The 27,286-nt window shown below is 41.2% G+C and overlaps 1 protein-coding gene across 1 annotated transcript in view; it reads right to left on the bottom strand.

The window, feature by feature from the left end:
* CENPX (centromere protein X) overlaps positions 1-27,286 on the bottom strand; it is a 940,759-nt gene that overhangs the window by 199,047 nt on the left and 714,426 nt on the right. Inside the window, exon 4 of the mRNA XM_044068219.1 lies at positions 7,093-7,181. Within this exon, the coding sequence (XP_043924154.1) occupies positions 7,093-7,181 (89 nt within the window). The remainder of the gene's footprint in view (positions 1-7,092; positions 7,182-27,286) is intronic.

The following is a 27,286-nucleotide window of genomic DNA, read 5'->3' as shown; positions in this document are numbered from 1 at the left end:
ATCAACACCTGAGGCTGCTACGTTTAATTTGGTTATTTTCTGTGGGACTGTGAAAACTCAGTATTCCCCTACTGAAAACACTGCACATCCTGGAAACAGTCTCAGAGAAAGATAACCCCCACATGAGGGATCAGAAACTGATTTTTCCTCAGAGTCTGAATCAGACAACTGTCCAGATTCAGAATCTTGAATCTCTTCAGGACAAGGAGTGCCTTTATTTTTTTACCCAAAATCACTTTATAAGGATCAATATCCTGAATTAAACCCTGAGCCAGACCAAATAAACTAGTCCTGTCTAAGGAAATTTTAAGAAGAGCAGATACATGTTTACTTTTCTGTTTTATTTGACAGGAAAAATGGGGACAAGAGTTTATTAAAAGTGGAAGCAGTAGCAGCTTCCCCAGGGATGTCCACAACATTCTGACCTATCAAGGAAATATTCCCTGTACCCTCCCCAAGAACTGACAAGATTGACTCTCCCTTGCCAAATAAGGAGATCCCAATAGCCATAGAGGACGTGGATAACCTCTGGCCCATAGTGGCTGTAAGTGCTACACCAGATAGATCCGGGCAGTGGTATGAGTAACAAGCTGAGGCCATAGCGGAGACACCCACCTGCAGTTGAGGCAAACTGCAATCCTGCTGTGGCGGTAAAGGCGTTTTGCTTATTTTTTTTCTTTTTGTGGCTGGAAGAAGGGCCAACCGTGGGACCAACAGTTTGTTCCACAGTCAAGCCAAAAATGGTGCCTCATTCCCAGGGAAAACAAGCAGCAAGAGCTGGTAAAATTCAAAGTCTTTAAAAGCACTGCCCCCCCCCCCCCCCACACACACACACACAAAAATACAGTAAAAGTATTTTAAAACACTATGTCTGTCCCCACAAGTAAAATAAACACAATTTCTCTTTTTCAATTACCTTAAAAAACTTTCAAAAGGACAGGAAAAGATTGCGCTCCTGTTTAAAAGTACAGTTAAGTCTTGAAACAATCAGTTAATACACAAACTTGCTTAAAATAACTTACCTAAACAGGAAAATACAATAAAACAAATTTCTTTTCTTAAATGTGAAAGGTTTATCCCCAAAAGGGAACTTATCTGCTGAGCATAGGAACAGGACAAGCTGACCAGCAATCCTTGAAAGCAGACAGAGGAGTGCTGTCTTCAACGGCAAGAAACTCTGAAGGGCTTGGCACCCAAAGTTGTCTTTTTAGTTGGTTTAGTTCAAGCTGACTGACAGTTTGGGCTTGTGGAAGGTGTCCTGAAGCACTGGAAGCTGGATGGCTGTTAAATCCTTGACAACATATAACCTGTATAGCTATGGCTACTGCAGCAGTGATCAATATGATGAACATCAAAAGTAATGGATTACTATGGAGATATGAGTGCAGGACTAAGTTTGTTTTGTGTGTGTATACATATTTTTTATTAGCCCTGTGTGTAGGGACACAAAGTTTATTTCATTTTAAGTGTGTCTATTATGTGTTTGAGTGTGTGCACGCAAGTATGGGGGGTGGGCAGATGCTTGTACTGTCCCAGATTTCACAGAATACTTATGATTTTGCCTCATATTTTTATCCATTCGATACAAGTTTTTTTTTTCTTTTATCTTGGTAAAACAATGGGGATTTGGTCCTTTGCCCTCATTATTTTCTCCATGGTTCTGCAGTTAAAAGAAAAGAGGGATGGCTCAAACAGCATAACTTGGGACCGGTGAGCTCAAAATATACTTTCCTATGTGGCAATTATTTGTATGTGTGTGGTTGGCATAGATGCTCAACAGTCCCTGATTTTACCAAATGTCTCTGATTTTTGCTTCATACTTCAGTCTGTACCTTGTAATGTATGTGTCTTTTTGGTAAATAATAGAGGACTGCATTCACTTAATAATGGCATACATCTGAGTTTCAGACTTTATACCAGACTTCAGATAAAAACATGCTACTATAAAGCCTGTTATTCTGGCAACTTTTTAAATTTCTAAGGACAATATCTGTCCCTGATTTGGGTCCTTGTCGCACATTATTTTTTTTTAGCTTTATGACTGATTCTTGAGCTAAACTGTTTTGAGGTGCTGGGGGGTCACAGGGGGGTGCACACTGTATACAGACAGCAGTGAGCTGATTATTTGATGTAAACAAACAATTGATATAAAATATCACAGTTATACAAGTGGCTGCAATTAATGGTCACACTACATTCTAACAGCAGTCAGCAGAGAAGATACATTTTGTGCTAGTTATTTATGTATTTATTCACTCATCTGATGCAAACAAACACCAGAGTTATGCAACCACAGTCATACAAGTGGTTGTAATTGATGGTTACACATTTTCTGTGTGTGTGTGTGTGTGTGTGTGTGTGTGTGTGTCTGTAAATGTACACATCTATGTCTTATGTGTGTGTGTGTGTGTGTGTGTGTGTGTGTGTGTGTGTGTATATATATATATGTATGTATATATATATATATATATATATATATATATATATATATATATATATATATATATATATATATATATATATATGTGTGTGTGTGTCTGTTTATGAAGTGCAGAGGGTGCAGCTGCTCTGAACTGTCCCTGAATTTTGCAGAATGTCACTGATTCTTATTTATTTATTATTTTATTGGTATTTGTTTAGGCCACTGGGCTAAAAAGAGACCATTTTCAGTGGAGGGCCGAAGAGAAAAGCTCCATGAAGAGACATGATAGACTTAACAATGCAAAGGTAAGACTTCATACATAGCAGGATGGTGGAATTTATAACAACAACACAGTACAAAAGTATAATAAAGTAGTCCACAAAATATTTAGAGTAACAACACAGTACACACTATAATAAAACAGTTTAAAATATATATTTAGCATAGCTGAGAGGGTAAGCAATATACTGAAGGTATTTGCAAGCATCCTCTGTCAGAGGTTGAGGCTTTAATATATTAAGAGATGTCTAGTAGCTATGTAGAGCAGGAATAGGGTATAAAGAAAAAGAAGTGGGAGGATAAGGAGGGATTAATATAAGGAATCATTAAAAATTACAGTAGTGGAGATGGGGTAATGGAATATAAAATAATTTGTTAGGGAGGGCAGTGCAGTGAGTAGGAAAAAGATGGTGCAGTGAAAGTAGAGTGAGAGAGATTAGTGGGAAGGTGTCTTTGGCAGGAACTAAAAGAGTGGGATTGAGGGGAAGAGGAACTAGGTTACAGAAGGGGGTGGCTTACTACAGTTACAGATCCAGGCTGAAAGGAGGAGGTTGGAAGAGTAGCTTTGAAGGAAGCAGTGTTTTGGGAGGTGAGAATGGCTTAAGGAAGAACATTCCATGTTTTTGCTATTACCCAGGGGTACAGTAAATAACCAGCAGGTAGTTTAGGTTTATGAATTTGGGGGAGGTGCTGGTTTTCAGATCTCAGGGACCTATTAGGGTTGTAATGGGAAAATACTGAATTTAGGGCAGGGCAGTCTTGAGGTTTTGTAAGTATTTTATGTGTGGTGGTTAGTTGGGGATAAGTCAGGTAGTGGGGGAATTCTAGCCAGTTTCATTTTTTAAGGGAGTGCAGTGATGGGTAGAGTAGAGGATGTTTGTGGCAAATTTGGCAATTTTGTTCTAACACATTTCTAGTTTTGTTTTGAGTGAGGATGGGAAGTTGGTTAGCAATGGGGCACCACAGACAAGAGAAAGAAGTAGATAGGTGGAGGCGAGTACCTGTTTTGTAGGGAAAGAAAGAAATGTTTGTCTATAAAGAAGTCCTAGTTTTCTGTGGGTCTTATTGATGTTATTTGGAATGTGTAGGTCAAATTTTAAGTTTTTGTCAATTATGACACCCAGCAATTTGGTGTGGAAAACAAGTTCAATTTTTGTGTAGTTCAGGGAGAGTATATTGAATAGTGATTTGTTTATTTGGAGTGAATATTTTGGTCTGTTCCTTGTAAATTTTGTGGTTTACCTGGTAAATCAATGAGGACTGTAGTCAGTAAATAATTATGACACATTTGATTTTCAGATGTAATAGCCTTCAGAAAATGTACCCTAATGCAAACCTGTTATTCCAGCATATATGCAAGTATATAAAGGCAATAGCCATCACTGATTTTGGTCATTTGTCCACCATTATTTTTGACTTCCTCTTTTAAATAAAATGATGTGAGGAGGGGGTGTGCATACTGTATTCTGACAGCAGTGAGCTGAGAAGATAAATTCCTGTCAGTCTAAAACAGGCAAGTTGGCCATATTCTTTTTACTCTCCATCACAGTTAAACATCAGCACTGTACTGAATAATTGCTGTCTGTGGCAGCCTTGGCAGGTTGTGTGTGTGAACAGCTGATCATTGGAAGAGTGTCACCATCTAACAGAGCTTGGTTCTCTAGCTGAATTTTTGACTATGATTACTTCTGTTTGGAGCCTGCCTGTAGACCCTGTCTCTTTGTGGTTATATATCCATGTACTTTGGTTTCTTCTCACAGACCCTCAGTTGAATAATATATGCCTCTGGCCATTTGTACTTTTACTTTTGCCTTGATCTAACCCAAATGTATACCAGAGAGGTAGCCAGAAGTAACAATCTCTCTTTGGAGGGAGAATGGCAGGCACTATTGCCAGATAAAAGCTGTATATTTTTGCATTTGTCTTCTCAGTTTTTAGGGAACTATTGCTTTGTTAGCTTTGAATATTAAGTTTTAAACACAACTTATTTTCTTTGAATTAAAAACTAAGACTAAATGTCTTTCCTTAATCATGTTTTTGTTCAGGCCATCATTAAATCATAAAGTTAAAAGAGTTCCAAAATACACCTCAGATCGTGTAAAACTCTATGACATCTGAGAGTCTAACAGTTCCCAGACTCCTGGTTTAATTCATTAACATCCCTAGACTTATTACAGTAGAATACTGGACATTCAGAGTGTGTTAAAAGCATTAGGGGAGATAAAAAAAAGTAAGACAAAGTGAGTAAAAGTGAGGAAGAAAGATTCTACATGGTTGGTGTGGGCCAGGATGAGATGTAAACAGAGGAGGGGGTATAGGGGAAGTACAGAGAGGACTAGTGTGCAGCAAGTAGGCCCAGGCAGTTCTTTATCTATGGCTCCATTTCACCTAAGGCTGTCCTTGTTGCTTACTGACTATATCTATATCTCTCTCTCTCCCTATATATATATATATATATATATATATATATATATATATATATATATATATATATATATATATATACACACACACACACACACACACACACACACACACACACACACACACACACACACACACACACACACTTCACATGTCTGACTAGAAAGTGGCAATAAGTAGGTGCTTAATGAGGCAGTCTGGATGAAATGAATGACTGCATCTGTTGTTTGATCACAGGTTAAAGTTATTAAGGTTAAGGTTATTAGGAAGATGAACAACAGAACTCTGTTCTGCGAGTTCTCTCTTGGTGGCCACCGCCACAACCATGGCATCAACAGGCACCCCCTTGACCCAAAACTCTTTCCCTGAAGGTGGTGCCAGAATCTTATCCAGACTCATGGGTATGGGTTCAACTGTGTTGGGTTTCTTCCATGCCTGCCATGAGACCAACTCAATGAGCTCATCGGCGGGCACAGTAACCCAGGAGGTAGATGGACCAGTACCAAAAGCCTCCAGGAATATAGACTCCTTGGATGAAGGGTTCCTGGGCGTTCAACCTGAGCAAACTCTGTTTCAGGATCTGAAGGATGTCTCCAAATGAGACCTCTTCAGGAGGTGATCGTGGGACCCTTAACCTTCATCAAAGTCTATATCCTCCGTGACTGACTTGTGTGGAGAGCCCAATTGCTTCCTCTTACACTTTTTCTTCCTAGGAACCTCCTCAGTGGGATGTTCCGTTGAGGTATCAGAAGAAATTGTAATTCCCTGCTGGGAAGGCTGAGGGACTCAGTCGGGCTGTCCCTGTGGAAAGGAATGATGAGGCTCTAGGTGCAGAGATATCAACATCTTTAATCTAAGTTCTAGATGGGGCTGAGCCCTGGATATAGCATCCTCAAAAGCAGAAGGTAAAAGGCCTTTTAAAATTAGTTTATTTCTTCACTCAGGTAAGTCCCTAAGATTAAACCCATGGCAAATAGAGTAATCTTCTTGTAAGTACAATGGGCCAAGTCAATATACGCACACAGTATGTGCGTCAGACATAGGCAGTTTGTGTCTGCACTTTATACAATTTTTTAAACCAGCTGTACTTTTATCTGAGATAATAACAGTAGGAGAGAAAAATTTTACACAAGAAAATAATCCTTTTTTTTTGAAGGAAGAAAGTAAAGCAAAAATACCAATGATGTAATAGAAATACTCCAAGTGTAGGAAAATTCAACGGTTAAACAGATAAAAAGTTAGAAAAATTACTAACAATAGTAATTTATAGAGGTACAAAAGATCATACGACAGGCAGAATAGACGAAAAACACTAAAGAAAGGCAATGATACTTCGTGTTAAGGGACTAAGAGAAAGGAGAAAGAGAATACTGTTAAAATTATAATAAAATAGTAAGATTACGTAGTTAAAAGATAAATTTGAAAACACTTATCTAGCAAAACTCGACAGCAATGATCAACCACATCTTTCACGGAAAGTGGCAAACGAGATCCGTGGGGACTTAGAGTGGGTGTATTATGGGTAAGGGACAAGCTTTATTGCTTCTTGGTTACCACATGCTTTAGTAACTGCCGAGTCGGATCCAAGGATCGGATCCGAATCCATCAGTTGAGGATAAAATGAAAATTGACAACATCAGATAGTGCTTAGACAGCAAACTATGAAGCCAAAAAATTACATAATGTGTGAACTTAGATAACTTGTTTAAGCTCCCAGTGCTTTTCAATGATAAAGCACCAGTACACATGGGCAGAAGAGGGTTGACAGAAAAGGAAAGGAAATGCACCATCTCAAATTACCACAGAAAACAAAGTATCAAAACACAGTTGGAGTGGAAACAATGACCTCCTCTGCCTTCACAACATCAGGTACTGGGATGACAATCTAGACAGCCCACAAACTTTATTTTTTGTGTAATAAGAAGTCGAGATGCTTCTCAGAAAGGAAGCAAATCCAGGTTACTCACCAACTGTGGCAAAATTTTCTCAAAGTGGTCGATGTCCACCAAACCTGAATTTTCTGACTGTGCCTGCCTAGCTGCACGTACTGCGGCTTCTGTAAAAAAAAAAAAAAAAAGTCAGAACATAGCATTTGTTTCTTTTATTCTGCCATACAACTTTCTGAATTATTTTACTTATGAAACACTATTAACAAAACTGCTCTCTCTACAACAGTAAAGGCAGTTCTGACAGAGCCCACTGTTGATATCATTAGGGCATCTGCTTGGCCTGGAAACTCGGCTTGTTTTATCTTCTGTGATAAACTGGCACTGAGACACGGAAAGCAGTATAAAATGATAGATGCTATACTACCTGTTCTGTTAACATGGACAATCGATGGAAATATACACAACTCTGTGCTTCAATCCACTCTCCAAAAATTCTTTCCTACCTGTCAGTAATTGCTATCCTAAACATGTGATCAGTAACACACATAAATAACAATTTGTATGTGTTAAATGCATTTGTTCAGAATTATATTATGCAACTCTAGCCGTAGAATTAACCCATCATTTTATACACAGAGGTAATAATAAAGATAAAGCCATAAGGGCTAGAGAGCAGGTCAGGTTTATTTCAAGGTCAGAACTACTATAAACCCAGAACCACAGTAAGGATGAGTCTTTAAAGATCTGATATTTGTTACTATGAATGGCAAAATGTTTAAGCTTATGCAAGTTATTGTGCAACATTGCTACATTTTACTGGAGGACATGATTTTAGAAAGAGCTTTACAAGAAGAATGTAAATTTACTTACAGAAAAGAGAAAATGTTAGCACCATCTTAGGGAAACGTAACAGAATGAATTTAAAAGATTTTACATAATTGATAAGTGGCAGAGCTGTAGGTTCCCAGCTTCATGGACACTGTGTCTAAGTTAAATAAATAAAACTACCATTTTTCAGAGTGTATACCATGAAAACATTTGCCCCAGGATTCAATAAAGCCTACATGGTCATTTTTCACCATGTGCACTTCGTAGCCCGATGCGTACATGTGCGGTAAGTTTTAGATTCAGTAAGCGCTGTGTAGAGGCGCTCTCCCCCATGCAAAGAGAGTACACACTGCAGCATGCTAATTACAGCATAAGCAGTTAAATTACATGCTAATTAACCAATCTACCATGGTGGAGCTATTCAACAAGCTATAAAGCATCTGTGTAGACTCCGTACTGGTTTTCCCTGCTAATTCCAAAACTTTTGGAATACAGCCACAGAAAGGAGTCTACACAGACAGAATGTTAGGTGTTGCTGCTGCTTTAATTAATTTTTATGAGCTACAGGCTGAAGCCAATGCTGCTGCTGGCAACAGGCCTAGGCCAAGAAGGAGAAGAGTTTTCAAGCCTCGTTTGACTTTTCACAACCTACATGACATGGAAATTGTACAGAGCTACATGGTGGACAGGGACACACTACAGGAACTCTGTGATCTCTACCATCCTCAACTCAGAGCCAGAGCCAACTGAGGGGAACCCATCCCAGTGGAGACAAAAGTATGTGTAGCCCTTAGAATCTTAGCTACAGGTACCTTTCAGAGAACAACAGGGGAAAAGCTGGGGGTGTCACAGGCATCAGCATCCAGGATCCTCCACCAGTTCCTGAATGTTATGCTCCCACATGCCAGTGTCCACATATATTTTCTCCATAGTTCTGAGGAGAGGTCCAGAAATATACAGGAGTTCTACCATGTAGCACACTACCCTGAAGTACTAGGTGCCATAGATTGCACACATATTGAAATAAAGGCACCACCTGGGGAACAGGGTAGGCTGTACATTAACAGAAAGAGCTACCACTCTATCAACTGTTTTGTGCAATGCCAGAGGAATCATCTTGATCATGTCTGCTGGCAACTCTGGCAGTTACCACAACTCACATATCTGGCACACCTCTCAGCTGTACCAGATATCTGCTAGGGGGCATATCCCACAGGGTCATCTACTGAGGAATGCAGGCTATGCGCTGGAATCATGGCTGATGATACCCATCAGAAATGCACACACCCCCACAGAAGCACAGCATAATGAGGCACACGCTCAAACTAGAAATATCAAAGAGTGTGTTTTTGGGCTGCTGAAGTCACAGTTCCAGTGCCTAGATACATCTGGGGGAGCCCTGCAGTACAATCTACGGACATGTACAGAACTATTCACAGTATGTGCCATGCTACCCAACATAATCCAGAGGAAATAGCTTCAGCAGGATCAGCAAAGGAAAGGACACACAACCCAGCATCAATGCCAAGGTCACCACGACCACAAGCAGATGAGGAGTCAGAGGGAGAACCACCAGCTGCTGTGGGTGTAGGCAGATATAGATGTGCTCAGTATGCCCTTGCACTGGCTAAGAAACAACGTATAGCACACTCGCTCACCACCAAGGAGCCTAAAACCTTCCTCCTACACAAGTACATATATTAAAATTTTTATTTATTTATTTATTTTACATTTGTTAACTGGGTTGGTCCAAACCGGGCCAGGAGCCCATTTTCAGTTGGGACCCGAGGAGAAAAGGTCCATAGTAATACAAACAAAAAGATTAGTGCAAAGCTCTAACAAAAAATAAACGGGATAATGACATAAGGCAATACTAAGCAGTTACACAGGACTGAGAAATCATTTACAAAGTATTCAAGCAGCGTTTGCAAAAGTGAAACATACAGATTGTGATAAATAAGCTAAAGTTGGTACAAACCAATTAGGTATTTACATAGATCATGGGTTACAAAAGATATATATATATGCATAGATTGTAGCTGCACTTGATGGTTTGGTATGACATCTTTATAAAAGAGGAGAAAATGAAAAGGGAGTTATCCCAGTGAGAAGAAATAGATGGAGGTTGGAGACAGAGGGTGTGGGGGTTAGGTAGGGTGCAAACATGGACAGAGATGTGTTTACTAGGGAGTGTTTTAGATTTTTTTGTAATTGTTTTGGGTGTGAGATATTGCTTACATAAATGGGAAGTTTATTCCAGTACTGGGACACTGTGCATTTATATTTATTCATTTATTTATATTTGTTTATAGCCCAACTGGGCTGTTAACCCTTTTTCAGCGGAGGCCCGGGGGGTAAAGCCCCACATTACAATTACATATTCAAAAGTAATACATAAAAATATAAAATAAAATAAAAATAAAAAATACAGATAGTTGAAAAAAAAAAAAAAAAAAAAATTATTATATATATATATACATATACATATACTGGGCAAATTGCAATAATAGATTAAAATCACATATGAGTTGCACATACAAAAAATACACTCTTAGCACAAACTAATAGAGAAGCACAATAATTAGATGAAATAACTGTATTAGACAGGTGCAAGTCAGACCATATAAATATGTCAATTGTAGCTTATTTGTTTAAGAAGTTGACAAATAGGAGTTTGCCTATGTTTTTGTTGGATTTGAAGATGTCAGGGAGATGTTAATCAGAGCTACGAAGTGGATGGTTACCAGCATAAAAGGATACAAGTGATCAGAGAGAGGGGCAGGCAATAGGTTTGTAGAGTACTGAATGTGTGACTTGTAGCTGTGACAGTAGGAGTTGTTGGGGGAATTCTAGCCAATTTAGTTTTTTTAGTGCATGGCAGTGGTGAGAGTTGTACGGTAGGTTTGTGGCAAATCTAGCTACTTTGTTACAGGCGTGTTCAAGCTTGGAAAGTAATGAAAACTGTATTTTTGTGAGAACAGGAGCTGCATAGAGTAGGCAGAGTAGGAGGAAAGCTTGTGCCAGTCAAGGTTTAGAGTTTGAGGTAAGGAATTTCTTTTTTCTGTACAGTAATCCCAGTTTTTGATGTGTTTTTTTGTATTCTGTTGAATGTGAAGGTCAAATTTTAATTGATTATCGATTATGGTGAGAAGTAGGTAGTGTGAGGTTCTGCCTTAACAGTAGTGTTGTTGAGGGATGTGATGGTAAAGGTGGATTTCTGATGGGAAAGCATTTGAGGGAGGAAGAGAAGGAGTTTTTTCTTTTTTGGATTTAAGATGAGCTGATTTTCTGAAGGCCATCTTTCAACGGACCAGAAAGAGTTTTGGGTATGTGTGTGGAGGTGACAGACGTTGCCTGACAAGTAGATAAATGTAGAGCTGTCTGCATATAGTGGCTGCAGGCTATAAGGAAGCTGTTGGTAAAGATGTTGAATAGGAGAGGCCCCAAGATAGAGCCCTGGGGGACGCTAGAATTGATATGTAGGAAAGGGGAGCAAGAAGTGTGCCATCTCACGGATTGTAGCCTATTGGTGAGGCAACTGGAGAACCACTTAAGAGTGAAAAAAGAGAGGTTGAGTTCAGATAGCTTAGTTAGTAGTTTGGAGTGGGATACTGTATCGAAGGCTTTGGAGAGCTCAAGTAATACACAGGTTACAAGATGGTTGTTGTTTCTAGCCTTAGCTACAGTCTGAGTAAAAGATAGTAGGGCAGTGACTGTACTATGGTTTGGCCTAAACCCATACTGGGTAGGAGTTAATAGATTTTTCGTGGAGTAGTAGTTTGAGAAGCTGAGTATGAATGCATTTTTTGAGGATTTTAGAGTGTGGGGAAAGAATAGCTATGAGTCTAAAATTAGAGGGGTCAGTGGAATTCCCAACTTTATGTAGTGGCATTGTATACAAGGATTCCCATAGCACGGGGACTCTGGCTTCTTGAATGGATCTATTTGTAGAGATAGCTTAGGCTATAGCATTGGCTGCAATCTTGAGGAAGCGGGGAGGAAGGGTATCAGTAGAGGGAGAACAAGGCTCAAGTTTGAGTAGAAGTGATTTGATGTAGGCAGTGGATACTGGTTTGAGTGACAAGGGAGTTCTGTTAACTGGAGAAGTGTTAGGGAGAATGGGGTTGTTCTCTGCTTGAGTAATTTTGCGGATTGAGTCTATAAAGTAATTGTTAAGAAGGGTGGCAGTTTTTTCTAGGGCATTATTTGGGTAGGGATTAGGAGTAGTAGGATTTCTTGGATGAAGTTTTTATTGATGGTGTTCCAGAATATTTTGGGGGTTTGTGTGTTGGCAGGATTGAGTTGTGTTGCACAACAGTTTCTTTTCTCTATTTGTTTGTTTTTGGTTAGGTTTCTAAGTGCTTTGTAATGCTGGAGAAGTGACAATGATTTAGTTTTAAGCCAGGATTCCCATACACCATCTCTTTTATGCATAAGGAAGCAAGTATCTTTTGTAAGCCAGGAGGCATAGTTGGCTTTAATCCTAATTTTCCTTACAGGTGCTAGAGAACTGAGGATATCTAGGAAAATCTGGTTGAATTTTTGCGCTGCTTCATTGAGGGGAAGGTGATGGAGGCAGGACCAGTTAATGGATAATAATAGTTTTAAATGCTTCAGCATTAACACTTGAGAGTTTTCGGCAGTCTCTGTAAAGGTGTAATTTGGGTGGGTAGAGGAGGTGTCTTTGGATGTGGATGGGAAGATGGTCGCTCAAGATGTCAGGAAGGGTACAGGGGTTCTGGTAGCAGTTAGGTTGTCAGGATCCAATCTAGGATTGAGCTGGTATTAGAGTTTTTATTTATGTATGTGGGAGATGTAATAACTGTGAAGGTTGATGCTGTGGTTAGGGGAGTTGGACTTTAGTTTAGTCCAGTCTATTTTAACGTTCCCAAGGATGACAGTTTCATAGGATATATTGTTTGAGATCCATGACAGTATGTGCTCAAGGATGGGGATGCTATTGCCAGGAAGGATGTAACGGGAGGCTATGGCAAATTTTTTGTGGGTGTTTTGGTGACAATTTAGAAATAACACTTCAGCAGTATCACAGTGGGGTACAGGAATGGGTAGGGGAAGAGGTTACGTTGTTCAGTGAAGAGGCTTTTATATCCCGGTGGTAAGATTTCATTGTTTGAAATGTGGGGGTTTTAGCCAGGTTTTAGATAGGGTTAGGATGTGTAGGGTGGTCTGGGCAATCCATAAGTGGAGTTTGGTGGTTTTATTGAGAAGGCTTTGAATGTTCATTGAGTAGATGGATACGTTTTTTGGGGGCTAGAGGAGGTTGGGGGTGACATGAGGTACTGACTGGGATGGAGCGTGGTTGAGACTGAGTGAAAAGGCAGAGGCGCCAGGGTTAGGGTAAATGTCCCCAGCTAGGAGGGAGTTCTTATAATTAATGTAAGTTGTAGACGGTAGAAGTAGTAGGAGAAGTATTTTAGCTTTAGTCTGTTGGATAGAGAAGTATGATGTATTTTGGTTCTGAGGAGATGAATGTGTGAAAAGTTATAAAGAGAAAAAGAGATGGTGAATGAATGGATGGGATCATTATCATAAGGGGTAAGGATAAGAGTAGGAGAGAGTTTCAGGTAAGAGAGTTTAGTGTGGTAGGAAGTTAAGAGTGTGGGAAGGACAAGTAGAGAGGTGGTTGGGTAAAAAAAGGAGCATGGTGTAGTTTGCAATCTGCAGGAGAGTTTAGGAGCTGTAGTGAGAGTGTGAATCAGGTATACAAAAATGTGGGGGGGGGGTGGAGAAGAAGTTATGTTGTGATAATTTCTGTGATTAGTGTGTTTAGCAAGAGTAGGTATAGAGAGGGAGTAGGGTGAAATAGATTAAGGGGTGGAGTTTAAGGATGTGGTAGAGGAGGAGTGGTTAGGGATTGGTTGTGGAAGAGAATTGGTTGTGTGATAGAGAAAGGGGAGTGGTTGAGTCAAACTGGGTAGAGTATAAATGTAGGGTAAGTGGGGCTGGGTGGAATTTGAGGGTACAGTAGGGGACTGAAGTGACCCCGAGCACAGTGAGGGCAAATGGAACAGGTTGCCCAAAACAATCGTTCCATTACAGAAACAAAAAGCAATCACTAAGCCTCATCAAAATTTCCTTGGCCTTATATTCCCTTAATTCATAACTTTGTGCTTATGAACAGTAAGTGCTCTTATGCTGGGGGGAACAGAAGTTGAAGAGTAGAGGTGGAGAAAAATCTTGTAACTTGTGAGAGCTTATGTTTAACTTAAAATGAGATAAAGCTAGATTATGTTTGACATTGCTTCCAGGAAAACCGAAAATCAGCCAAAAGATACTTAAAATTAAAGGGACAAGCTAAACAATAAAACAGCGGAAAGGTGGGGGCACTCTAGTTTGATCTGGTGATGCATTCTGACTGCTTAAGGTAGCTTTAAATCTGGTAGTTAGACTGTGCTACTGTAAACAGAGTACTCAAACATACATTGTTCTTTGGTCATTCAGAACTTGTTTCTTCAAGGTATAGCTGCAGAAAAGTTTTCTTGCTAGGAAAGGATGGAGTAACAGCTGCAAGCCAGTGGATATGGGTTTACTTTCTGGAAATGAAAAGGAGAAACATGATGAAGTTAATTTTGCTGAAAGGAACAGGTTGGAGAAAGAGGTAGTTGCTAAGACAGGAGAGAGTATAGAGCAAGAAATTAACTGGGGAGTACTAGATGAAGGAAAACAATAAAGTGAAGAGCAAGGACTCGTTTAGAGGGTAAAGACTGAAAAAAAAAACAGTTTACACAATCATGTTTACATATAGTCTAGTTGAGAGTTCTGAGGTCTCGCATATTCACCAAGTTACATTAATACAGTCTTTTTCAATGTTTAGGTTCTGTGTTCTTAGCAGTCTCAAGTCTGGCTAGTACTAGTTTTAATTGCACTTTCAGAGAAATACCAAAATAATCCATGACTTAGTTACATATTTAAGACAACAGTTTAAGCCAATACAATCAAGCGGCTATCCATAGTTAATACAGACTATTTAAAAATGTAGTGACTATATGTTTATCTAAAGCACCACAAATGTGTAGATGCCCCTAATTATTAGAAACAGAACAACAGAATATACCACGAGAGTCTGGAAACCTGTTTAAGACCATTTCATACTGCACACTGGTACAGACGGTTGGAAACAACAGTTCAAACACAGGTATTTGGCGACCTGCTTACAACCAGTGGGAAAAATGGACTTGATTTATAACATGACACAAACAGCAAAATGATAAGCCTTTGAGGTCTAGCGACCTTAGTTAAGAGTTACAAACACATCCAAAATAACACAGTCACATTCCTTTTGTGTCTTCATTTTAAGAGTATTTTTTTATGCTGACAGAGAGAAGGGATATGGCACAGTAATCATCACTTGCACATGGTGTTGTGTGGGGAAGGTAGAGGCATCGACTGACAACAGAGGTTGGTGAGTGTGTGTCAGTAAGAAAGATAAGCCGACACACATCTAGATAAACCAACAAATGTCCAGTGAGACAAAATGAGTTTGAAGCTGCATGGCTGAACCATGTAACTGTTGTGTGTGTGTGTGTCTGTAGGGGTCCTCCAGGTGAAATTGATGTTTGAGAGTCTGCATGGACACAGCCAAGCTCTTTGCTGGTTCTATGTCTTTGTATGTCAGGTGTGATCTGTGTATGGTAGAGGTGGCAGTTCACTGGTTTCATCCCCAACCATGAGAACTGGCTCTGCCAGGAGTTGCACTGGCATGTCCTTGCCCATGGTCAGAGGCACTGCTACTTCCTGAACGTAACTGATGTCTGTTGGCTGAGATCCCTTCACGTGGACACCCACGACCACAACCCCATGGCCTGTCACATCTGGGTGTGGACAGCACATTCACTGACCGTGCAGTGGAAGAACTGGCACTATGGCAGCATGATCGGGCACAGCCACATTGGCTGACAACAGACGATGTGGCAGACCTACACCCTTGAGGATGCCATTCTCCTCCTAGCAGACATTTTATCACAGACGCCACATGTTCCATGGCAGAAACCCCACGTTCCAATGTGTCATTCATCAGATCTATGGAATCAGCAACATGGTGGAAGCATTCACACATACCAGCCTAAGCCACATCTACAATCCTCAGAATTTACCTGGAACACCTATGGGAACATGCCTGTGCCTCCATGATGGCCGTAAACATACGCTGAGAGGCACAGGAAGAAACACCTGCACCAGATGGAGGAGGGACAGCAAGCCCCCTCTGAGCACTCCTATCAACCCTCCTGCATGGCATCTCGCTTACACTTCAGATATGGACAGATTCCACAGGTACTGAAGAGACAGAAACCAGTAACAGCACTTCCCTGATCAATGGCCTCGCTCTCCACCTGTCCAATATATGTGATTTCACTGTAATGGTTAGGCATAGGCCTACTGGCTGTGTCCGATGGAACTAGAGGGAACGGCTGTATGTCAAGCTCAGTGACAGCTTCACCCTCTGCACCTCAGTTTGGCCACTATCATCATGAGAGTCTGATGAGACACTGACATCAAGTGTCAGATGGCCCACACTTTCACTGTCATGATCACCTGTGATAAAAAGCAAGAAACACAGGACAGTATTAATACCTACATTCCTGTATTCCAATATATGCTAACAAACTAACAGTGGTGTCACTGTTATAGACACTACAGCAATACACACAACAGGCCTGACATCAACAACACACATTAAAATATTTCCTTCAATTGCTCATCAGTAGTGACATATAAATGTGTGGCTTTCCACCTGGAGATGTAAGCTAGTAAGGCAGATGGGCCTAGAAGTTGTTAAGCAAGAGGTAAGGGCAACATCATCACAATTAAAAGTAACACAGGTGATAATACTTATAACCCCCCCTTATATGTCCATTAACTACACGGTCAGCAAGGATGTGGCTGTCAACTTATACCCACACTTATAACTGTGCCGATCTTTATTCCACCCCATAAAAAATGCATGTGACACAGAAGTAATGTATTGATTTCAAGTGTTTTACTATACAACAGTATTCAATGTCTGAGATAGCAAAGCCTACCTGGAGACTCCTCCTGGGACGTGCTTGCTGTCTCTGACACTGTTGCTCCCACATCCAGGAGATGCTGTACTGCACTCTCCTGTGAGCTGTCTGGATCCCTGATATTGGCCAGGAACTCTTCATTGGGTGTTAGTGGTGGTTCCCTAGCAGGCTCTCCCCGGTACCCATCTGGATACAGCTCATTGCAGCTCCTCTCCGCCATGCAGATGTGATCATGTTAGTGGCCCTGTGGTGCACTTGCTCATAAGTCCTGCCATGGCAACTCACGACATTCAGATCAGCAACTATCTGTTGCCAAATTTGTTTCCTACGTGCCATATCTCCCTGTCCCCTTTCCAGCAGAAAAGCATCATGCTGTCTAAAGGCATCTACTACGACCTGATTCTCAGCATTGGTGAAAGGGAGGGGGGGTCTCTGAGTACTGACATGCCTGGGTGGCATACTCATACGTGTCCTACAAGACAATACACATAAGTATCACATAAGCAGGATGCAAAACAAGGAGAGTAACAGCAGCAACATATCCTTGTTTGTGCCATAACAGTAACTCACCTTTGCTTGCCCCACCCACAAAAGAACACGGTGTCCTTATTTGTGCCGTAACAGTAACTCACCTTTGCACCCCCCACCCGTAAAAGAACAGGAAAATGACACATTTTGCTAACAAACAATCTTTGAAATGATAAAAGTTCTACCAAAGGAACTGTCCCTGAAATATTTGTACATATTTATTGCAACACATTCCATTTTTATTTATTGGCAATCATGTATAGTCCTGAAATGGCCTGGCAAACATGCCCATATAATTAGCACACTTCTAAGTAATGCATACAGATAAAAGTGCGCAATCCTTTGCTTCATAATTTTCTTAAATATATTCCAGCATATGCAGTATGTAGCTGAACAAATGGAAGCATACCTTCTGAAGTTCAATACTCCTCTGTGCGGCTATATCCCAAAGTAATAGTGTATCTTCAGTCTTCTCCACATAAACAAGTCTCCTTACCATCAGTTTGCCTAGCTACATGGTTTCCTTTTTACGTGGTGTGGATTCAGGGCTGTCAGTATGGTGAATATGCAAATGAGGTGTGAACTCATTAGAAGTACTAAATCTCAAAAAATTGGATCCGTGTAGGGATGTAAACAAAGTGCAGCCACTCCCTCATTGTTTGGATTTAATGGATTGCAACTGTAACTGATTAGTGTTTGGGAGAAGGAAAACACAACAACACTGCAGGCTGCCTTACTTCCAGAGTGTGTGTTTGTGTGTGTCAGGTCATATCTACAAAGTGTCAGATGTAAGGTTGGAACTGTAAGTAAGCAGCACACAAGTCACATGCTGCGTTTCTTCACATCCAACCTGCCCTTCATTTTTTGGCAACTGCATATGATATTATGTCCACTTAATATCCTCACACATTTTAAGACCAATAATATAGAATGGCTTACACACTGCATGTCTCAGATTAATGCTCAGATACACGAAGAATGGCAAAGAAACACAGAAATGAAAGACAGAGCTGTATATTTGCAAGCAATAATCATGTAATCATGACAGGTTGTGTGATCACTAGGTGCACTACATACAAAACTACTAAATGTACAAATAATAATACTTGTATTTGATATCACTGTAGATGCTGTTGCAGTTGGTTGTGTGCAAAATGAGTTAAGTTCCTTGCTGCAAAGATGTTTGGGTGCCAAAGAGGGATAAGGCACCCATCCTGTGTTCTAAAGGTGCATTGCAGTGAGAGTTCAAATCCAAACCTATGTAGTAATAGCTCATGTGTACTAACATTTTCTAGTGTGTATGTCATAGGTTACTTTTCCTGATTTCAACTACCTCTCACTTTTCTTTCTTTCTTTCTTTCTTTTTTAATTAGCCAGTGTTTGTGTGATGTGCTGCTTAGCGCAAACACGTGAGATGGAGAAAAATTAATGTCAGGTTTGGCTGTGCTTATCTCGTTTGTTTAAAGCACAGCAGTGTGCAAACGAGACAAATGGACCAGCCAGGAAGCAGACATAACCCTGACAGCCAAAAATAAAAACCAGGTGCATTAAATTAATACTATACTGGGCATCGTGCAAACCCAGTAATCAAAGTTGTCCTGTGGTTGATAGCAAGACCTTAAGAAATGATTACAAAATAGGGAATGTCATGTAACTAGTCATGTGGCAGCAGGTGTTAAGTGCAGGGCTGGAGTACAGATGCTCTTGGGTTCTAGTATAGTGTGTGCAACCTTTGTTTTACTGTTGTGACATTGCAGTTTATAGCAATGAAATGCAACACATACAAGTGTTTTCTCAACCTTCTTGTGGCAACAGGTGTAAATGTAGGACTGCCATACACATGGTCCTGGGTTTGAATACAGCATATTCTACACACTTTTACTGCTGTTCCATTTCCCATTATAGTCACTGTCACTGATAACACTTGGCATAGTGCAGCTGATATTAATTATATGTACGAGGGCTGAGAAACCAGTATTGTGTCAGTTATGTATTAATTTATCTATGTATTATCACATTTCTTCTCAAATGTATGACTATGGATATATTGTGTACTATATTCGTGTAAGAATATTTCTGCTATCTGGACTGCCATGGCCTTCACATTTTTCTAACACACATACACAACTGCCTGTACATCCAATAATCGTCAATTTTCTTTGCTTGCTACTCTTGTGCTCTGCTTACTATAGCACAAGCACGGTGCTTGGAGGTAAGCAGAGTAGAACATTTTCAAACAGTGTGCGCCTGTAGACATGGCAAGCATTTCTGCAGAAGCTGTCAGACTTAGGGCACAGAGGTGGGGTGTCCAGGAGTCCAAGATTTTTATTGGACTCCTAGTTAAACACCACCGTGCCAGGCTTTGGCAGGGGGCTATTCTGGCTCCCAGTATAAGTCGAAAGCTTGGGATAGTTTGGCCCAGGCTATAACCAGTGCCACCAGTATCCCGCACACTGGTGACCAATGTAGACATCATCATCATAATGACCTACGGCGGAGGAACAGGGATACCCTCAATGCTTGGATCAAGGAATTTAGGACTGCGGATATCCCACAACTGTGTAAGTATCAACTACAGAGAGTACTTGTAAGAATTAAAAGCTGAATATAGGCAAGACTGGTATTCATAATGGTATTGTTTGTTCTGTTTTTTTTCCACAGCTGCCAGGGACTGGGAAATCAATGTAAGAACCCATGGGGCTAGACTGGCGAGGATGAGGAAAGCATGTGTGTATGCAGCAGAAAAGTAGTGTTATTGTAGTATTAAAAGTTAACAATAGCTTTTTTGGTATTTTATAGATCTGTATCAAACTGAGCATGCAAATCAACTGCAAAAGCAGGTAAGCACGCATTAGTCTGTAGCAAAAACCAAGAGTACAATATTAGACTTTCAGTTCACTTCCCAACTGTATAATAGTGTTAATTCTTCAATTATTAGGAATTTAAAGGTTTAAACTAAAAGCTCTATAACAATGGCATACATGCCCTGCTGTAAACTGTAAGCTGTATAATTGGAACATGCTAAAGAGTCCCTGCTGCAATATGTAGTATAGTATGTATCTGTTAGGAGCTAGTAGTCTTAAAATTAAAAGTTCTCTGTTAGGAGGTGGTAAAAATAAACTTTAAGCTAATACAGTCAAATAATTGTATTAATGCATTCTATGTCACACATGAGTGTACTAATCTTATCTCTTGTTTTTCTTTTACCTAAATCCCTCTCTCTTTTATTTATTTTTTCATTATATTTTGTGTGTTGTCAAAATGTGCTCATGTCTTCTATGTGTACCACATGATTAAATGCTCCACAGCACATTGGGGTAGGTCTGTCTCACAGGTTCCCCTCCCCCTCCAATAGCTCCAGCACCTTTGTCTAGCACATCTGGGAGCCAACCTGGCAACACTACCTCTGATGCCCCTGCACTACATGCCACTTCAGGTTGTCCTGCCCCAGAGGCCAGTCTTGTGGTACCCTCCAGGAGCAGTAGCAAAGATGGAGATTTTATCATCCACACAGAGATGCTAGGGATGGTGTGTAGGCTTGTGTGCCGCACTGCTGGTGCTTGGCTACACTGGCTAGAGAGGCTGCTTTCCCTCATTTTACACAGTAATAAGAGGAGGAGACAGAGACGTCAAGTACTCCAGCCTGTGGCAGAGTGAGGTGACAGTGATGACAGTCCAGTGGATGAGGACTCAATTCTCACTGTCACTCAGCTTGACAACTATGGGTTCTAGATGTCCCCACCCTCACCCCAGTCATGGTGTCCTCCAACCTTTTGTGTCCATCACCATCTTTGTCTCTTGTGTTGCTTGTCTTGTCAGTCTGCAACTGCTTCCTTACCTACCCAACTTACCTGACCCAGACATACCTATGTCCCTTCCTCTCTCCCTCAAAAAAAAAAAAAAAATTGAGAACACTTGTCCCACAAAACAAAATCATCCCATACATAGCTCTCCATTTCGCACATGTCTTCTTGACCCACTTTTTTCGGTCCAATTGGCTATATAACATCCTTGTCTTGTGGTCTCCTCTTTCGCTGGAGGTGAAAGTCCAAATTCAGTTAATATTTTACATATATGTTCACTTTTTACTGTTAAACAAATGGATAGCTGCGATTCTTTCATCCTTCTCTCCTGCAAATTCCTGCCATGCTTTCCCTTTATTCTTCCTCCTGCGTGTTCCCCATTTCACCACTGTCCTATCATCCCCATTTCTTTTCTTTAATGCAGTACTGTGTGAACACACAGGAACAGTAATGTGAAAGCAGTTAAAACTATTACATACAGATGTATCAATCCCAGAACCATCTGGCCCCAAAAAGGAACTTATCACTGCAGAAACACATGCTGCTACAGAGTCAGTTAAGTATCAGGTGTATTTCAGAGTCTCAATACTAACTGTTGGACTTTGTTCTTTCCCATGCTTACGCCCCATTTCACCACTTTCCTATCTACCCCATTTTAACACCTTTAATCTGGTCAAAAACAGAATCACACAAAACACACATAAGAAGCAGAAAAAGCAATGGATTCCTTCACTTTTTGGGCTCCATGTTTGTGAGAAGGTGCGCATCGTGCACCAATGTACAGTGATGGTGAGCGGCAGAAAAATTGCTGTGGTTACCTCCACACAATGCAGCTGAACCCCACTGTGCTATGTCAACACACAGCAACACATCTCATACAAACAATTCATGTCATTACATTATCACTCTGTAATGAAAAGCATTTTAAAGTACTAGATACACCTGTGTTCGAACTCAGTACAATCTGGCCCAGAAAAGAAATGTATGAATGCATTAACATGTGCTGCCGCAGAGTCACTTAAGCAAAAGGTATATGTCATAGACTCAATACTTTCAGGCTTTAGCAATGCGACCCACATTTGCGCATTGCTTTCTTACGTGCAAACATGTCTATCTTGCATGCATATGCACTTTGCTAACCATCACGCAAAACCCACTGCTTGCTGCGCTATGGAAATTTATATTATGCTGTATTACTCCTGTTTACTGTCCATTTCCTGTGTATGACATGAAATTACATGTGGAAACATTAACATTACAAACTGAGGCCCTATCTAACAGTATGTTACATATTTACATTATATCCATGTGGTTGCACACCGCCCCCCCCCCCCCACCAAGCATTACAACCCTGGGGTCTAAGTACTTTTTCCACACATACATCAACCACACCACAAAATGTAATATGAAATGTGTGCTATGCAATGCACATCAATCTGCTAACATGCAGAACTACAACTATTGACACATATGCCTAAAAAGCCTTATCTGCAAAGCTAGTGCAGGAATCAGCATGGACCATATCTACCAGGACATAGGTGACCTTCAACACAACTGACCCTACTCATTTTGGTTTTCTCAAGGGTAAATCTTGCTTACTGACCCTTGTGGATTTCTTGGATACTGACCTCAAAGACCTGGATGAGGGATAACAGGACATAATGCCTATGTTGAGTTATCCAAGGCCTTTGACACTATCCCCCATTCATGTCATAGTGAAGATCTCCCATCCGGTAATTAGGCCATACAATACTAGATGGATAGCCAACTGGCTCAATGACAGAATACTCACTCTCAAAGTTGGGGACTGCATCTCCACCACTAGCCCACTCATCAGTGGAATACCACAAGGATCTGTGCTAGGTCCACAACTGTTTGCAAAATACTTGCCTGAACCACAGGCAACAGTGGATGATCTGTGGTTTACCAAGTTTGCAGATGACTGATAACGGGACGCACTCATATAGAGTCCCTGAATGATTGTAACATATTGCAGAAGAGGCTGACACAGACTAATGATTGGTGCCAAACTCACGGGCTGAACCTTAAAGCATAAAATTACTCATTGTCCCCTTTGTCAATGACGTACCTCTGCTAATTATGATATACAAAGCACCCACCTAAGCTCACAGTGTTGTGAGACTTAGGAACACATGCTGATAGCAATCTACACTTTCATCACTATGTGCCCATAGTGGTGACCCACACAATCTGCAATGCAAATATCATACATATGGACATCACATCCAAGAAGAGGGTAGGCAATCCTCTGTTGTACTCTACCCTTATCAGACCAATAATGGAGTACAATGCTCAGATCTGTCTGTACCTCACCAGACACAAGCAGCAATTAGAGAAAAAATGAGTTATGTACTTACCATAACTTGGAGTCTGTGCTATCCAGTGTCATTACTCATCACAGATGGGTCTTGGATCCAACCTTGGATCCAAGCTGGCAAAATGAGCAACAGTTCCTGAGCTCGAGCTCCTCCCCTTACTTCCTGTTACTCATAATCCTTAGATCAAGTTTGCTAGATACCCATCCCAGCAGGGAGACTATTCGAATCCAGGAGCCATGTACCCAAACACTCCATCACATCCAGAATCCCCTGATAACCAGAAAGAGGGGGATAGAGGTTTGGGAACATGATGAATAATGAGACTGGATAGCACAGATTCCAAGTTATGGTAAGTACATAGCTTTTTATCTGATGCTATCCATGTCATTATTGATCATGGATGGGTCGGAGTCCACAGCTACTCAAATCCTGGGAGATCTCAAGGAAAAGACATGCCAGAGCACAGAAGAACCAAACAAGACTATCTCCAGTTACCAAATCCAACATGTAATGTGTTACAAAGATATGGGGCTTTGACCAAGTGGCAGCTGCACAAATGTATCATCCAAGGAAGTCCTGGCCCAGAATGCCGAAGATGTAGCCTCTGATCTCGTAGAATGAGCTTTAATTGGTCTGGGGAGATTCCTGTGATTGCTCTTGTAAACATGAGCTATGCAAAAAACTATCCAATGAGAACCGGACACTTTAGAAATGGCCCTGCCTCCCACAGCTTGGGAGAAGGTCACAAAAAGCTGATCCGATTTCCAAAAATCCTCAGTCCTCTTTAGTAGAAGTGTAACTGCCTATGGACATCCAGACAATGTAGCTGATACTCCCCTTTGTTGGAGAAATTGAGAAAAAAGACAGGGAGCTGGATATACTGATTTAGATTAGTTTCCAAACCGTTTTTTTTGGGGGGGATTAGTTTCCAAACAGTTTTGGGGATGAAGGAAGGATTGGATCTAAGGGAAACCCTGTCCCTATGAAAAAACATGAAGGGAGGTTTTATACAAAGAGCTTGTAACTTGGAATCCCTCTTGGCAGAGGAAATTGCCACCAAGAAGGCTGTCTTCCAAGAAATAAACAATATCACATTTTGCAGCAGGTTTGAAAGGGAGTAGTGTCAGGGACTGCAGCACTAAGGTAACATACCAAAGAGGAGACAGGTCTTTGAGGGAGGCCTAAGCAAGGAAACCCCTTTAAGAAAGACCTTGCAGAGTCTAGAAGAAAACATGGGACTGTCTAAATGGCAGTTGGAGATAGCTGCCAACTAGAGCTTAATAGTCCAGAAACTTAACCCTTGCTGGAACATAGAAGAGATGAAGGACAAGATATCTGCAACTCGGGCCAAAAAGGGATCTATGTCCCTCTGACGAGCCCAGAGAACCTCTTTCATTTGCTGGAATAGACATTTTTTGCGGAAGGCTTCTGAGAAGCCAAAATAATGTCCTTCACTGGGGAAGGCAACTTGGTCTGGCTAACTATTACTGGAACTGGAAGTACCAAGCTGTCAACCTCAGGGACATCAGATTGGGAGGGCGAAGTCCACATGGATGGGAAATGAGATCCTGTACTGGATCCAATATCCAGGGTGGATATTTCAGATGAGACCAGAGGAGGAAGAACCATGTCTGACGAGGCCAAAATGGGGCAATGAGCAAGAGGTGAGCCTTCAGGTGATGGGTTTTCTGTAGAACTTTGGGAATGAGGGCCATTGGAGGATAGGCATAGAGGAGACCCAGCAGCCAATCGTGAATTACAGCATCCCTGGGTGCCTTCCCTGGTGGGGGTATCAAGGCAAAGAATTTGCTGCATTTCCGGTTGGCTGGAGATGCAAACAGGTCACAACATGGAGATGCCCACAGATCGAAAATCTGACTTGCCACTGACTGTTTCAGGGACCACTTGTGGGGACTCAGGATAAACCTGCTCAGCTTGTCTGCTAGCACTTTGGAATTGCTAGGAATATGCATTGCAAGAAGAAAACGCCCTGAGGCCATCGCCCATTCCCAAACTCTCATGGCCTCTTTGCACAGAGGGTAAGATCATGTCCCCCCTTGCTTGATGATGTACCAGACTACAGCCATGTTGTCTGTCTGAATTGCCACCGTCCCAAATGGGAGAAGGTCCTGCAAGGCGTGCAATGATAATAGGACCACTCTCATCTCAAGGACACTGATGTGCAACTTGGTCTCCAAGGGGGACCATGTCCCTTGCACCGTCCTTCCCTGGAAATGCTCCACCCACCCCAACAGGGAATTGTCCATGTTCACCGTGGCTTGAGGTTGTGGAAGACAAAAGGGTCTCCCTAGCAGGAGATCCTCGGTCCGGACCCACCAGCTCAAGTGCTGCTTGCAGACCCAAGAACTTCTAATCGGTGTGGACATGGGGTGAAGACAAGCTGACCACTGTACCGTCAGGGTACACTGGAGCACCTGCATGTGATACCTGGTGAGGGGAACCAAATGAATAGCCGCTGCCATCAACCCAAGGACCTGAAGAATGAGATGGGCAGGGGCACTGTCCTGATCCAGGAGGAGGAGAACTTGCTCCCAGATCATTACTACTCTGTGCAGGGAAAGAGCTGCAGTCTCAGACACCGTGTCCAGAAGAACTCCTATGAACTCCAGCCTCTGGCACAGAAGAAATGAGACTTCGGAAGTAAAGTCCGTGGCTACATACAGAAGATGCTTTGTGGGAGCCAATCGTCCAGGTATGGGAAGACATGAAACTCCTGTAGCCCGAGATGGGCTGCAACCAATACCATACATTTGGTGACCACCCGGGGCGCTGAGGTGAGATCAAAGGGCAGGGCTCTGAATTGATGATGATTGGTCCCCAGCCAAAAGCGCAGAAATCTCCTGGAGCGCCCATCTATTTTTATGTGATAAAACCCAAGGCAGCCAACGAAGACGTAAAAGTCCACAGTGGTAAAATATATTATAAAAGATGAAAAGAAAACCCACTGGAGCCACCATGACTGGTTAAAACTTTGAAACACAGATAAGCACTTTCGAGCATTAGCACTTCATCAGATCTAAAAAAAAAAAAAAAACGGTTTAAATTAACCATATTTAAGTAAATAGCAACCAATCAAAATCAATAGCAGAACCTATGCCCCTTCAGTAAGGGTTTTAAAGGCATACAAGCATTTAATACAGGTGTATGGTTAGCTTGCAATTCAGCTATCCATTTTAACTCAGGTGATTCAGTACTGTGTACAATGTCACCCCCCCCATACTCACTTGTTGAATATATAACACCATAAACTGAAATCTATGCTCTTCATTTGTTTCACTATGTTGATATAGTGCATTACTTCTCAAACATAATCTGATGTCACTCATATGCTGCAGTATGCGTTGTTTTAACATTGTATTAGTCTTCCCAACATAGAATGCTTGGCATGATGTGCTTTCAGCTAAATACACCACATTTTTAGTTCTGCAGTCTGCACATAATCTAGGTATGTATTTTCTACCTGACACAGGGTGTAACAAAGAGGTTATTTTCTTTGACATATTGACATGCCTTGCATTCCGGGCCTCCGCTGAAAACAGGCTCTGTGGAACCTAGTCGGACTTTCCCGGTCAACAAATGTTAAATAAATAATTTCCTGCATTTAAAAGTTCCCAATTTCTTCCTATGTGTTATGGACTTGTTGGGAAGTATGTTCTTGCATAAAATCTGCTTCAGATTTTTGCTGTTAGTATAAACAAATTTGGGGTGGGGACCTACTAGTGCTTTCAGC

This window comes from Protopterus annectens, chromosome 4.part0 (assembly GCF_019279795.1).
Source record: "Protopterus annectens isolate FY-2018-M chromosome 4.part0, PAN1.0, whole genome shotgun sequence".
Lineage (NCBI taxonomy): Eukaryota > Metazoa > Chordata > Ceratodontiformes > Protopteridae > Protopterus > Protopterus annectens.
This window is presented reverse-complemented; position numbering and strand designations above follow the sequence as displayed.